Genomic DNA, 16,344 nt, shown 5'->3' with positions numbered 1-16,344 from the left:
TGCCGTTCATGTGGATGTTTCCACTGGTGTACAGGGCCAGAGAACAAGGAGCCTCCAGCACCCCACGGGCCTCCTGTGTGCCCTGCCGTAAGAGGACACTCAGCTCTTTTCACCTTTTTCCCAGCTCTTAGAGAAGCTACTAGGTTTGGGTACTCTTAGATTTGGTACCCTTTCATTTTGTTCAGCGTATTACAAATGATTCCTCCCACATGTAGGAGTTTCATTTGGTCAGCAGTCCTAGAAAGAGAATTTTTAGCAATGGCAGTGATAGACTATAATAAAGTTGGATATTATAAATAACATGTCTATCCCCCCCCCAAAAAAAATAAATAAATAAATAAATAACATGTCTAGAGAATAATTATGAACAATATATTTTAAATACATTAAATGTATAGATGATGTAATTATAAAATGATGATAAGGGCAGCCCCAGTGGCTTAGCAGTTTAGTGCCATCTTCAGTCCAGGGCATGATCCTGGAGACCCAGGATCAAGTCCCACATCAGGCTCCCTGCATGGAGCCTGCTTCTTCCTCTGCCTGTGTCTCTGCATCTCTCTCTCTCTCTCTGTGTCTCTCATGAATAAATAAATAAAATCTTTAAAAATAAATAAATAAAATGATGATAAAATTACACTTAATATTGTAGTTTCTCTGCATCTCAAAAATTTTAAGTAAATTTTTCCTGTTTTTATTATTTATTAAATAATTTAATTAGATATTATCTTATGATTTATTATCGCAATTTCAGAATAAAGAGCAGTCTTTCTCAGGAAAGGGTTATTTTATTTAAGATTATGTGCTCCTTCTATCTATGTCAAAATGGCTTTTTCTTTTCAACAAGAGGCCAGTGACAGTAGATGGTAGGTAGATAAAGCAATATAAAAATTGGCACGTGGCAATATAAAAATTGGCAAGCCAAAGTTCTTATTAAATAAATATTTTTTAAAGATTTAGAATATCTAGGCTAGATGCCATAGAAAATATAAATTAACTGTAGCTGGCCTAAGGAAAAAAAAAAGAAAAGAAAAGAGGAAATATGATTGTTAAGAGTAGATTTTTTAAAAAATATGTTTATTTATAGGTGAGTAATCTCTACACCCAACGTGGGCCTCAAACTCACCACCCTAAGATAAAAAGTCACATGCTTTTCTGACTGAGCCAGCTAGGTGCCCGAGTATAAATTTTTTTTTTTTTTTAATCACCTCTTGGCTTTTTTTTTCCTCCTTACTCGCCATTCTTTTTCCTTCTTGCTGACCCAAAAATAAAGTGAAAATTTATAAGAAAATTGAGCTACAAAATCTCATAGGAAATTGGCTTGCCCTCAATGTTAATTTATTTTGTGCAGGTTAGGCCAGAACACCTTGGAGTCCAGGAACTAGATTTCTGTATGTTTCAGATATAAACTTAGTTAAAGAAAAGGGAAAAAGAGAGAGAAAAGTCTTACTTAGCGCAATAAATCTGTCAGCTTGGTTTGGTACCCAAGAACAAAATCTGATTCATTGGCTGTGTACTTCACAAATTATGCCCACAACCCATGTGAATATCAGATGAAAATCCCACTCAAGAGAACCCTCACAAGTGAATTGCCAAACTGATCTGATCAGATGGTGTGGGTTTTTCCTGGTGCTGCTTTTAGTTTTATTATTTAGCATTAAATCTTTAATAGCAGCATGTTAAAAGAGGCTCAGAGTTTTGGTGACATTGCAAAAAATTTTATGAAGCTTCAAAATCCACCCCATCGGCCTCAGATTGTGAAGTCAAAAATAGCTCTGGGATGAGAAGTGAAACACATGCCCATTCAAAACATTATTTGAAACCTTCTGAAATTAGCATTACTCAGGACTCTAAATTTTGTCTACTTTTGTCTACTGGAAAGAACAACATTTACTTATTAAGTTCCCACTGATCACCAGAAAAGGCCCCTCTGTTAATAAAGGGGCATAGACCAGCAATTACTCTGCTTGTTGCTTACAGGTTATGTTTCACTGGCCAGCTGTTTTAACCAAATACTCCTTCAACTGTGCTGTGGCTTTAAGCTGCTGCTAAACTATGAAGACCTGCCTCATGAATTTATTAGCAGATGTGTGTTCTGAAAGCCATAGTTACATGGAGACCTAGAGCAGCAGTCAGATCTTCTGACATGTGGGCCACACATGATCGTGTGCCGAAATGCACCCATTATTCCTGTGGTCATTTCCCACAGCCTGTATTCGAATGTCCTGTGGGTGGTTTTACTGCCTTACTGGCTTTCTGTCCATCTATGCCCTGGATTGCACATGGTAGTGGCCAGACAAAAGAAAAATCGGTAATGTACAATTTGGACTCTCCACTGGAAAACTGGATTGTGTTCCTTGTTTGGTCAGAAATCCCGTTGTCTGGAGCCATGAGTTACCAGATTTGGGGGTCCTTAGAATCTCCTGGTCTGCCTACCAACGCTTTGCAGCTTTCCTCAAAGGCTTTCTGGGTTTCACAAATTTGTTTTTGCTGGAAAATGGCAATGCCCAAAGGGCCATTGAAAAGGTAGGACAACGCTTTAGACTCCCAGTGAAGTAGTGGGATGCAGTGCTTTGTACAGCGGGTCTGGTTGTGGACCAGTCGGAGCCTTGTGCAACTTTATGAATCTCTCAAGGCGAGGGCAGGCTTAAAACTTCATAGAAAGACATCTTTCTGTCAGCTAGCTGTGAGTTTGGTCCCCTGTTGTTTGTCCTGCTAGAAGGACCTTTGAAGGTTTGTTTCTTCTCAAAGAAGTGAAGAAGAGGAAAGAAGTATGTGGGTTTTCAGAGAGTGCCTTACTCCCAGCATGTTGTCCCTCAAGAGAGGGATCTTCTGTTCAGATTCTAATTACTATAACCACCTTCTCAAATGTACCTGTGATCACAGCACTAGTGTAATGAATGTGTGCAGAATCACTAAGAGTGCCACTTTGCTTTCAGAATCAACAGAACTAATGATGGCAGTGCTTATCCTGTTATTCAGGAATTCAACTTGGAAATAATCAATTGCTGACCTAAGTGTCAGAGATGAAAGATTTGTGAATTAGGATTTCCAGAACAAATCTCATTCGTATCCATTGTGTACCAGAAACCTGACATTTGTCAAGGTCAAAGTGCCAGGCCCTGTTCCAAGTGCTTTACATGTATTAACTCAATCTTCACAAGGACTCTGTAGGACAAGACCTGTTACTAATGTGTCACTCTTTACAGAGAGAGAACTTGAGGCACAGAAAGGTAACAGGCCCAAGGTCACGCAGCTGGAGAACATAGGGCAGAGATTACAATCTAAATGGTCTACCTCCAAAGCCCATCACCCTCTTAACTGATCTTTTCAAATTCAGACTCTGTCTGACCCGTTAGTAGGTCAAGAAACCAGTGACCAGGACGTTTTGTTAAAATGAAATAGAATACGAAAATATCAGAGTATATCACATGTAAGAAGGATTGTTTAATAAATTCTTGTTTCAGACAAATTAGATAAAAATTCTTCACATCCAGTTATGTTTTATACTTTTTCTGATTTCAGCCAGGTAATACGGTGCAAATGGTGCATAGTACATAACACACCCTGCAGGGGCCTGTGGCGGGGGGGGGGGGGGGGGGGGTGGTGGTGGTGGTGGTGGTGGTGGTGCCTGGAATCAAACACATTAATACTTGTGCAGTGAGGCATGTGAATATTCACACTAAATACAATAAGTAGTGTAAGTAGCCTTTAAGCAGATCAATTTGGGGCTTGTCTCAATGAATTTTGCTGCCAAATTTATAAAAAAAGTTTTCCAGTTTTCAGAGCTTCAGATATTTCAAAATTGAGGATTGCAGACCTAATTATACATATGTATACAGGCTCCCAATAGGAGATACACTTCTTACAAGGAGTTGGGGTTTAAAAAAAAAAAAAGTTTGGAAAACACTACACAAGGCTATTGCTGAAATCATGGACTGTTGGAGCAGGGAAGTAACATAAGGATGATATATTACATATATCCCCAAAACCAGAACACTTCAATTTTAACAAGTAGACAAACCAAGGCCAGAACAGAGGGCATTGGGACTTCCGGAGGCCACCCGCTTCTTTGCCCCAGAACAAGCCTCCTGACACACAGCTCAGGCCTCTGGACCACACGCCCTCTCCAGAGTCCTATAATAACAACCAAACCACACCACGCATCTCGTAGTTTGGATTCTTTTCAGGTTTTTCCGAGAGCGACTCAAGTTTCGAGTGGTCACTTCCATCCCTGGGTTCTCCAGAGCCAGGGAAAGCCATGTGGTTTTTTCCCCAGCAGGACACTTAGGCTCAGGTGTTTGGCCATAGAGTAGGTGGCAGTAGGGTTTCTGCCCAGGTTCCAGGGAAATCTGTAAATTTCCTGAGTTTGTGGTTGAAACTGGTCTCCCTGGACCAGCAGTTTGACATTTTCCCCCTGTGGTGTTATATTCATGTTTCCACATTTAACATGTCAGACTGAATGAACATTGTGGTCTAAGGATTTAAAAGATTTATAATGGAGTCTTGAAAATTTACTTAAGGAATATGTACTTCCCCAAGCAATAACAAATATTACTACAAATGACCATATTAAATTAAAGTAACTGAGGCATTTCTGATTTGTAGGAAAGTTAAAATTAATCTTATGGCAGTTTCAGTTTCAAAATGAAAACATGGCTCTGCCTGGCCACAGATTTCCCGGCTGTTAGTCAACAGTGAATGAACTCTCAGGTGACTTTTTTTTTTCTTTAAGAAATATTCAGTTTTCTCTATGTGTAGAAAGGCAATACTTGAAGGAACATACCCTGAAAAATCAACCGTGCTTGTATCTGGAAACTTCAAAAGTTCTGGTAATATTTTTTTTTCGTGAACTGGGTGGTGAGTCTATAGACCGTCGTCATTTTATTATTATTCTTTAAACAGTAATATCGTAAACACATGCACTCATTTGTGTGTGTCTGTGTATAGGTATATTCCACAATTTGAAAAGCTGTTTTGAAATACAAGCCACAAATCCATAAAAATGTTTACATAAGTATATTTCAATGAGATGTGTTTTTATAATTTTTAAAAGGAAAGGAAGACTTAATTGAACACCAATAAAAAATAAATTTATTAAAAAAAAAAAAAAAAGGAAAGGAAGACTTTCTTATATATTCTTTATCCCTTCCCTGACTGGCTCTGTTGGTGAGTAGGCAAGGGGTCTGGTTCCAATGCTCTTTTCTACATTAAAAAATAATAATAACCACAAGGTGTTCTGATAAATGTTGAATAACTGACTTTTGGAAAGGAAAAAAGCCCTCATTGGTAATACTTGCCAATTTCCATGGTGTAAATATTCCCGTTGCCAACAATTTCAAGCTACCAACATAATGTCATTTAACAGAGTTGGAAAGAGGTGTATACAGTAGCACACCATATTATATGGTAATTATAATAAACAGGATATTAATGTAAATTGCCCCGAAATACACATAATAGTAAAATGAAATAAAATAATTAAGAATTGGTAAGCTTTGCATATTACCTTTTTAAAAATACACTTGTTTAATTATTAACTCACATAATTTAATTTTTAATAATGGGTATGTTTAACAACTGGCTCACAAGAATCCCTGAAAATTTAATGATCGGCTCTCACAAGCCAGTACAAACCCACAACAGCACACTACTACAAGATTAGAACAGTTCCCATTGCAAAGCAGAAAGAATTCAGGGAGGCAGGCACAGCCAGGCTTCCCCACATCACAGAGTCCTGAGGCTACAAATCCAGGACACCCCCATACCACCAGTCAAGCAACCCCACCCAGCAGAACATGGCTGACATGGAGAGAATGAAGCCTCCTTTCTCCCAATCACCCTACTTACAACATATAAATCCCCAGAGGGATTCCCTCTGCATTTCCCCAAGCCCTAAGCTCTGGTTCCTTAAGCCCTTTCAACTTTGAAGACCAGGACTCTGAAGCAAAAGCGAGAAGGCTCAGAGTTCTTTGACATGCCCATAGCAGCAAGGCAGAGTAGGAGCATTTGATTCCGCCCTGGCTGAAATTCTCTGATGCCAGCTCTGCCCCTTGCCAGCAAGGTGACCTTCAACAGGCCACTCTCCTCAGTTCCCAGTTAATGTGAAAAATGAGGGCATTAGACTAGATGATCTGTCTTAACTAGGTTTCTTCCAGCTCTAAACCGCCCCCCACCCCCTTGTTGGCTGCTGTGACTGAGGGCTTCAGAAAAGATGACCCATCAGGTCAAAACCCATCAAGAAAAACTCCTCAGACCACAGGGTGATATGACTTCCCAAGCCTGAATTCCTTTCCAGCCATGGGAATACATGGGAACATTTCTAAGATGGATGATGGAAAGATCTAGGCTGTGCTTCTTCAAGGCTGTGTCACGCAGCGCAGCTGCCTTTGAAGGTGGGAAGTAGATTTGCCTGGGTTTCTGGTCAAAACTACTCGAGTCTCTGGCTCCTGGCTGCATTCACGGCCTTCGTCTGCAGCATCTGGTTCTTTATGAACTTGTCTCCCCCAGTGATGCCTTGCCTTGGGAATCTACCCATCTTTTGACAAAGAGTTGTATTGGTGGAGCATTGCTTTAAAACTTTGGGGTTTAATAGGTCTCAAAAAATAGGTAAAGTCATGGTTGATAAGTGAAAGAGGAAGAGGAGCTGTACAATATTGCCAGTGAGAAACCAGTGAATTGTAACCACTGCTCCCAAGGCGTGTACACCCATGCATGTGTGTTGTCACCAGGAATTAAATCGTGCAGCTGTGTATCTTGGTACGGCACGGTTGCCGTGATTTATGAGTCTAGCTGCGAGCAAGTTCACAACCGGCAATCCAAGAGAGGAGGAGGGAGGGTGGAGAGAGAGGAAGGTTGGCAGAAGTGCTTTATGAGTTTCATATTTAATGCTTTTAACATGATGTCTCGTTCTCACTTCTAGAAAGCACTTAGCAGATATAAGCCAAAAATAGATTGCTGTCCATAGCTGACCAAACATGAAAGTGGGGGATGTGTGTGCACGTTGTTGTGGTTTTTTATGGTTGTTGTTTTATATCTGAGCTGTGGGAGAGTATTTTACAATAAAAGACATGAGCTACTGATACTGTTTAACTGGGGTGAAAGAAGACACAGAAGCCCATCCCCCACCCCCATTCCCCTGCCTGTCTCCCTCCTCTCCTACCACCCTCTTTTTTTTTTTTAAGATTTTATTTATTTATTCATGAGAGACACAGACAGAGGCAGAGACATAGGCAGAGGGAGAAGTAGGCTCTCTGCAGGGAGCCCGATGTGGGACTTGATCCCAGGACCCCAGGACCACAACCTGAGCCAAAGGCAGATGCTCAACCACTGAGCTACCCAGGTGCCCCCTACACCCTCTTTTTTTTTTTTTTTTTTAAGATTTTATTTATTCATTCACACACAGAGAGAGGCAAAGACATAGCAGAGGGAGAAGCAGGCTGTATGCAGGGAGCCCGACATGGGACTTGATCCCGGGACTCCAGGATCGTATCCTGAGCCAAAGGCAGATGCTTAACCGCTGAGCCACCCAGGTGTCTCTACACCCTCTTTTGATGAGTGTTTCCATCTGACACTATCTGTGTGCTCTCTGGGCTGATTCCCTGTCAGCCAAGCCACAGTCCATTCTATAGATGAGGCATGAACCCGCAGCTTTCAGAGCATGAACACACAGTGCGTTCCCAAGAAACTTAGAGTTAGGTAGGGTAGACAGGATATATAGATAAAACCATTATAAATAAAGTTTTATATAATCACAGCTTCCGTGTTTTGAGCCACTTCCTATGTAACAGACACTGCTACCTCATTTAATCCTTACAACCATCCTCTTATGTGAGTACTCTACTGTTCACTAGAGGGTGGTTTTCTTCGATCATGAACATTCAGACTCACAAGATGACCAGAAGCCACAGCGGGCACTGGGTCTCTTCAGAGCTTGCCAACAGGGCAGCATCAGGCCTTCTACAGAGTCCTCACTGGTGCATGGGAGTCTACATAGACTCACCAGGGCAAGATGCCCCACAGGCAAAAGTGGGAACTGCGCTGGTATAAGAGGAATCAAAGGTCCTGTAACATTCCACGGGCATACTCCTTGGTTCCCTGCTTGGGACATGCCTAGGGACAAGATCACCACATTTAGGAAGCCCAAGCTCTGACTTCCTATCAGGTGTGTATAAATGGTTTCTCACGGGGATCCCTGGGTGGCTCAGCGGTTTAGCGCCTGCCTTTGGCCCAGGGAGTGATCCTGGAGTCCTGGGATCGAGTCCCACATCAGGCTCCTTGCATGGAGCCTGCTTCTCCCTCTGCCTGTGTCTCTGCCTCTTTCTCTCTCCCTCTCTCTCTCTCTCTCTCTCTCTCTGCCTTATGAGTAAATAAATAAAATCTTAAAAAAAAAAATGGTTTCTCACTCTTCCCAGTCCAGAAGTGATTTGCCCATCAGGGGTCAGTGTGATCATAAGGAGTGTTGACTGTTAGTATAGTTGAAATACCATTTTAGCAGATTACCTGAGCTTAACTAAAGATCAAATTCTCTGGCAGAAAGGGAAACAATGGAGGATCCCTGGGTGGCTCAGCAGTTTAGTGCCTGCCTTCAGCCCAGGGTGTGATCCTGGAGTCCTGGGATCAAGTCCTGTGTCGGGCTCCCTGCATGGAGCCTGCTTCTCCCTCTGCCTGTGACTCTGCCTCTCTCGCTATCTCTGTGTCTCTCATTAATAAATAAATAAAATCTTAAAAAAAAAATAAACGGAAACTATGTTGACCCTTTGCCTACAGTCGTTAGTCCCATTTTACAGAGAATAAAGCTGAGGTTTAGAGAGACTTACCAGACTTGCCTCAAGTCACATAAGTAACACAGGCAGGGCTAGACCCTTGGTCTGCCTGGCTCCAAGTCCCGTATTCCTAACTAAGGTGCAAGATGCACATTTTACATTGTACTCCATAGAGTATCTGCTTTCTTTTACCATTTGAAAAAACTGACTTGAGGGGCACCTGTCTGGCTTAATCGATAGAGCATGCAACTCCAGATGTCAGGGTTGTGAGTTCAAGCCCCACATTGGGCAAAGAGCTTACTTTATGTTTTTTTTTTTTAAGATTATTTATTTATTTATTCCTGAGAGACATAGAGAGAAGCAGAGACACAGGCAGAGGGAGAAGCAGGCTCCATGCAGGGAGCCTGAATGTGGGACTCGATACCGATACCGGGACTCCAGGATCACGCCCTGGGCCAAAGGCAGGCGCTAAACCACTGAGCCACCCAGGGATCCCCAAAAGAGCTTACTTTAAAGCAAAACAAAAAAACTGACTTGAATTACCTATATTGAGAGCCCTTGGTTTTTCTGGAAAAAGCAATGTATCTATTCTGTGGTTTTACCCACTCCACATGTACCATGTAGCCCAATTGGAGAAGCTTGGTACTGTGCGAGTTAGTAATTCTACTTAAAATAATAGAAGAAAGCACTAGTTCTTTGCTTTTCTCTTAGATTCCATAATTTGAATAGAAGTTTGGAAGGGGTGGGGGTGGGGGAGCTGGGGAAGCAGTTTTAAGAACATAGAGCCAACTTTGCATCTGAAAGTAAATGAATACCTGGCTACCAGGTGCTAACAATTCTGTTTTGCATTGTTCTTTTCTTGTTTTTAAACCTTCACCATCTTGTAGCATAAAACCTAAGAGCCCAAGACAAAGCACCTAGCTTTATTACGGTTCAGTTCTTCATAAACATCTGGTTGATTATATATCTAGATCGTATTGCAGAAGCCATTCAAGAAATGTGCCATCCATGTTCCAAGTGTAAGAGTAGACATTTTAAGACACTGTAACAATATTGTAATATTGTTTCATTGGGTATTTGGCTAAGCTTTTTACCAGGCATTGGAACTATCTATTTATTGACTTCTAAAACTTCCTAGCATAATGAAGACAAATACTAGGAAATTTTTAGACAGAACATGAAATGTGTTGGGTCGTAACCATGTTTAAGTACAATGGAATTAATGAAGAGTTGTATTAAGATAGAATGTAATGATGGGGGTTAGGGACAAGGAAGAAGACTTGAGGGGCATGCTTATGACCTTTTAGCCAAGGCAGTGGGCATGGGTGCCTGTTTTATTCCCTAAATCCTTTCAGGCAACCTATTCACGCTTTCTGTCACAGTTTTCAAAAATGCAGCTGAAAAGCCTGCCTGTCAATAATACAAAAAAAAAGTTTGCTGGCCCCACTGGCTCAGTCAGTAGAACATGCGACTCTTGATTTTAGGCCTATGAGTTCAAGCCCCATGTTGGGCACGGAGCCTTCTTAAGAAAAAGATTGTATAATGTCTGAAAAAAAGATTTGCTCTTTAGGTGAAAGCTATCATGCCATGGATTATTTTGAATGTTATATTACACGAATTTATGACATGTTAAAACAGAAAAGAACAGATCAAATGTTACAAACATAAGAGAAGTGTTGAAGGGATAACTTTGAAGTTTCCAAAGTGAAATCATGAGGAAAAGTCGCTTTTCCCTTTAGGAGTTATAAAATCACAACATAAACCAGTCTTTAGCAATGATCTTTCTCCCTGTACTGCTCTCTTTCCTTCTTGAATCTGGGCAGATTTACTCATTCTGTAAATGTTTACTGAGATAGACTTGGCAGTGTGCTAGCAGCAATCATGGGGACTTGTGTCCTTTCCTTTTGGCTAATGGTTAGGGAGACAAGACCTTCGGTTTGCCAAGAAAAATTTTTAAGATCTCAATAACAATATGAGGATTGGGAGCAAGACAAAAAGGATCCGTTTTCAGGAGGCCATATATGTTAAGTGGCAGTGAAGCAGTACGAACAATAAATAGTACCAAGCCACAGATGAAGGAAGCTCTTTCCACCTGGGACTGCTGGGGAACTTTGAGAATGGGTGGGCTTTCTATGAATTGAAAGAAAAGAGAGGACCTTCCAAGAGAAAGGAAGTTGTCTTTTTTTTTTTTTTTTAAGATTTTATTTGTTTATTCATGAAAGACACAGAGAGGGGCAGAGACATAGGCAGAGAGAGAAGAAGGCTCCTGCAGGGAGCCTGATGCAGGACTTGATCCCAGGACCCCGGGATCACAACCTGAGCCCAAGGCAGATGCTCAGCCACTGAACCACCCAGGTGCCCCTAAAGAGGTCTTCTAACCCAAGGCACTCCAGAGGATATAAACATGGTCTCTGTGTGTACGAGGAGGGTTCGTGTCAGGAAGAAATGGGGCCTTACCTGTGAGGAACCTGAAGACGGTGAGCTAGAGGATAATTTATCCCAGAGGAAAAGGGAATCTGTTGTGAGTCTTTGAGATTGTGAACATGTCCCCTTCCCTGGGTGGGGTATCTGTCGAACTCGGGGTAAAGTCATCATCCCTCATGCTGCATAGATGGTCCCAGTTACTTACTTTCCTTTGTTGCTTCAGATTCATGACAGATGCCGCCCGTCGAGAGCAGGAGTCCCTGAAGAAGAAGATTCAGCCGAAGCTCTCGCTGACCTTGTCCAGCTCAGTGTCCCGAGGGAATGTGTCCACTCCACCACGCCACAGCAGTGGAAGCCTTACTCCTCCCGTGACCCCACCCATCACCCCCTCCTCATCATTCCGGAGCAGCACTCCCACAGGTAAGTGGCTCAGCCCCTTAGCATTTTCCAGGTGAGGGAGGGATAGCACCTGTGTGGGTGTGACATACTGGGGGTAGAAGGGGGCTGGGGACAGGTGATGGTTCAGACCCATCTTTGTTCCTTTACTGGTCTCTGTAGAGTTTGTCAATATAGTCATCTATCATTGAAGAAATATTTACAAATTATTGTATATAGTCTGTACGTGATAATAGTTTTATAGATATTTTTTGAGCCTTTACCATTTGTGAGCCTGGAGTGAATTCCCTTCAGTCAGATGGGAGAGTAGATGAAACAAGATTGCTATGTGTTGATTATCATTGGCTCTGGGTGATGAGTACATAGGGGTTCATTCTACCATTTTCCATAATGTCAAAAAAAATTCTGAGTGCCTCCTGTTTGCCTGAAAGAGGTTAGGCTTCGTGGAAGATGTTGGTATTCTAGGAGGACCAACATGCACACTCTTAAAAGAGTCTTCCCCTCCCAAATGTAGAAGCAACTGAAAAAGTAAACAGCAGCCAGAGGAAAGATCAAAATCAACTTTATTAGTGAATAAAGCCAAAATGCAGAATGGAACTTGGATTCATAACCATTGGGCTTCTTTTAGTATGTTTTCCCTGAATTCAGCTTATTTCCCAAACTGCCCTTTCACACAGATGCCAAGCAGATGCGAGTGCACCGCACGCCCTGAGATGAGCATGCACGGCCCCTTCTCCCCAGTTAAGTTGTTGCTCCTCCATGGGCAGGAATGAGTAAAGACAGTCAAAGGAGCCTGGAAAGATCCCTCTTCTTTCTGCCATCTGAGAAGCAGGGAATTTATTTCCCCTCCCCACAGTCGGGAGTTTAGACAGGCATTAAATAAAGGGAATCTTATAACCATGACAAGTGCTATATAGAACTCAGTGATAGGAGAGTATCCAGACGGAAATTCAGGAAAGGTTTTCCCCAGAAGATAAATAGGACTTAAGCAGGTAAAGAGGGGAAGGAGGAACATCCCACCAGGGGACATTTTGCAGAAGCTCTCTGAGGAGGAGCCTGGCAGGTCTCAGGTATAGAAAGAGGCCAGCTAACTAGTGTGAGGTGAGGCCAGGGCAGTCAGCAGAAACCAGGGCACCGTGGGTTGATCCTGAGAGCAAAGAAAAGCCATCTAGAATCACACCATCCTCTCTATAGGATCACTCCCGTGACTGTGGTTAAAAAGTTGATTTTCTCTGACAGTTTGTAGATCTCTCTTTCAGCCATCTCTCATCAAGGGAGAGGACGACAGTAGTATTTCTCAAGTTGTGTTTCAGAATATTTACTTCACAAAATCGTAGTTTGGAGGGAAAGGGATTCCCTAATAAGATGGGGAAAGTGATGGGTTAAATCAAAGTAAACTGATTTCTTTAATGCAGGGCTTTAATATGTATTGTTATTCTCCGAGGGAAGGATTTAGTAAGTTTCTCAAACTTAGTTGACTTTCATTAGGGGACCTGCTTTCTAAGGGCAGTTTGGGGGACTCAAGGCTGATAGACAGCCTATGTCTTGTCAGGATTAGGCACTTTGGAGATAGGACCGGTGTGCGAGACAAGCCGATCAGAGTTCTATCTGTACTTCTCCCTTTACAGATCACTAATGATACCCAATATATGGATTTTTCTGTGAGTTAAATGTGAGGGCATTTGTATACACCCAGCATTCAATAAATGTTCATCTCTGTGGTCTGTGGTTTTCAACTAGTTGCTTCAAGAAGAGAATCAGCGTCACTTGCCTGTAAATGGTGAATTGGCTCATTTGTGTTGGGCATTTGTCCATTCCTTTAGGTAGGCCACCATATTTCCCTTACATTTTATTCTGTGAAGATTTACTTTCCAGGATCTTTGTGTAATATTTGCTATGTAAATCTAAGGAGTGCTATGAGAACGTAGTGTAACTCTGTGGTCCTCTTTTCTGGGTATTTCTGTGATTATTTATCCATATATAATATGAATTATGGGGGCAGTTCTGTACTGGAGAGTGTTTTATACCGGACTTAATATGGACTGACTCATGGCCAAAACCAGATAACCATGACTGCCCCAATTAGTAACGGGTGCCATAGAACCCCATGAACACAGTTTAAAAGTGAGAGTTTATTATTTTTCATGTAAGAATGTTTGGAAGAAATGGAATCATTTCCTTTCCTTCAGACATAAAGAAATCGTTCTGACACCTTGCCTATTTTAACAATTTCCCACTGAGAGAATTAATTTATGTTGTGGGAAAGATGTATCATTTTCAGTCTGTCAGGATCATTGGTAACTTATTTGCTGCTTGAAGAACGTTCCATGTAAACATCAAAAATTAGGGGAAGTGGTTGCTTAAACCCCTACCCTGTACCATTTTGATTGTGTACATTTTTCAATGTTCGAAATGTTATTTTACCTGTAGTTAGAGAGATCAGCTTATTTTGCCTGACTAATGTGGTTTCGTTCACTTTTCATTGCCAAGTTATAAATAATATTCCAAGTTTCTACCTCCTAAATTCACTCTTCCAAGTTCCACATTTAAGGTATATTCCAAGTCCAGAAGTAATAGTCCTCTTGTAGAAAATCTCATTTATAAAATATTCTTTAAAATATACCATCTTGACTGACTTAGAGCTCCGCTTCCTCCTGGAGTTTCAAATATTTCTTAGGTCTTCTTGGACTTAATATTTACTTTGAAATTTCTAAATCCTAGGAGAATCTTCTTACCTTAGCTTTTTCATTTTCTATCCTAAGTAGTTTTGTTTTAAGTATATATGTATTTTTTATTATATATATTAAATATGTGTGTGTGTGTCTATGAAAGAAAGTATTCACTTAAGGAAAGATTAGAATGGTTTAAATCATGAGTTGGCAAACCTTTTCTGTAAAGGATCAAATAGTAAATATTTCATGCTTTGTAGGCCAGAGGGTCTCCGATTCAGCGACTCAATCCTGCCATTATAGCATGAAAGCAGCTGTAGAACTCCATAAATGAATAAGCATGGTGTGTTCCTTCAAAACTAAAAGTTTTTGTAAAACTTTATTTATAAAAATAGACCAGATTTGGCTCACAGGCCATAGTTTGCCATCCCCTGGTTTAATGATAAAGCTATGTAATTTAAAGATCAACCTCAGGGTGCCTGAGTGGCTCAGTCGTGTGGGGGTCTGCCTTCAGCTCCAGTCGTAATCCAGGGTCCTGGGATTGAGTCCTGTGTTGGGCTCCCTGCTCACTGAGGAGTTTGCTTCTCCCTCTCCCTCTGCCCTTCCACCCTCCTCTCTCTCTCTCTCTCAAATAAATAAATCTTTAAAATAAAATTTTAAAAAAGATCAACTTCATTAAATTCCCTGCAAACAAAATGTCAAAAGAATTCATACCCTTCTCTTCAGAAGTAGTAACATCTAGGGTATAATTCCTAAGGGGGAAAGACAACTAACGTTTGTAGAGTATTTACTATATTATATGCTTTCATATTCTGGACGTATAATGCTTTTAATCCCAACACCAGCTGCACTGAGACAACATTCTTATTTCCATATACAGATTAAAGAAATAGAGGCCTTTAATAAGGTTAACTTCACAAAGCCCCATGTCTGTCTATTCAAAAAAAAATGTGGTCTTCCAGTAGTGCAGTTTTCCTTGCACTTTCCACATTAGGACCTTTTTTAGAAAATTCTTATTAGACCTTCAGCCATCTAGCTGCTCCAGTTACCAATTAGACAACTCCAAACCCAAAATCCAACAGAATGTTAAGATAACTGGAACTCTGGTTCACTTCCATTCTCAGACTTCCCACCCTGCTGTCCAAATAGCATATTAGAAGTGGAGAGCCAACCACTTAGCCGAGGTTTTCTTTAAGGATGAGCTGGAGCTGATTCCTGAGAGCCAGTTATTAAATGCCCCTGTTTGCCAACCAGTTGTTAGAAGGATTACCTTGAAATTGGCCTTAGTGGGAGTCTTTACACCAATCGAATTGACAAATGCTACCTATCAGTACCCCCACCTTACCGCCCCCCCCCCCTCCGCTGCCTCTTTACCATTATACCAGGTTTATCCTTTCAGTAGTTAATGGATTAACATTACTTTGTTATTCAAGGGATCAGGGTCCTTCCTAACTGTGTCTGTGAATAAACCGAAAGCAAACCTCAGTCACCAATAAATAATGGCCATTTCGAATATTGGATTGCTTTGCAGTCATTCGCAGCAATGTTATAGGTGACTATGTAATGACACGGAAAGTTATTCACATTATTGGGTTACAAAACCACACGTGCAGCGTGATCCCAATTTTATTTTTTACTCCAAAAGAGCTAACTGTGGTTGCCTTAATATGATAGGGAAAAGGGCGTTATTTTCTCCATTCTCTTTTCTCCCATTTACTAAGATGAATCTGTTTTACTTTTATAACTGAAATTAGTGTTTAGTGCATATAACCAAAAGATCTAGACAGGATGGCCCCATGCCGTCCAAAAAAAACAGTTTAATGAATTTATTTTCTTCAAATTAATTTAATTATCTTTTCTGGAAGAGGAAGGATTATCCTCTAGGAAAGGCCTGGGTTAGCATATTATATTGGTTATCAGTGCCTGTAGATTAATTAGTTAAGAAAGTAATTCCTCCCCCCACTCTGATCCCCACACCTATATTTGCCAATGAATCTCTTAAAAGAGTGATTCTCCATCAGGCTGAAATCAAAATCACCTGGAAGTTCTGTTTTGATTTGTTTTAAGTGAACTCTACACCATACATGGGGCTC

The 16,344-nt window shown here is 41.1% G+C and overlaps 1 protein-coding gene across 2 annotated transcripts in view; it reads left to right on the top strand.

Moving 5' to 3' along the window:
* The window catches only part of JAZF1 (JAZF zinc finger 1), a 336,562-nt gene that overhangs the window by 275,060 nt on the left and 45,158 nt on the right, over nucleotides 1-16,344 (top strand). For both annotated transcript variants that reach the window (XM_025464472.3, XM_035698655.2), the window contains exon 3: nucleotides 11,410-11,606. In XM_025464472.3, the coding sequence (XP_025320257.1) occupies nucleotides 11,410-11,606 (197 nt within the window). The remainder of the gene's footprint in view (nucleotides 1-11,409; nucleotides 11,607-16,344) is intronic.

Source organism: Canis lupus, chromosome 14, assembly GCF_003254725.2.
Source record: "Canis lupus dingo isolate Sandy chromosome 14, ASM325472v2, whole genome shotgun sequence".
In the NCBI taxonomy this organism is placed as follows: domain Eukaryota; kingdom Metazoa; phylum Chordata; class Mammalia; order Carnivora; family Canidae; genus Canis; species Canis lupus.
The sequence above is the reverse complement of the archived record's forward strand: the minus strand, read 5'-3'. Positions and strand labels throughout refer to the sequence as shown.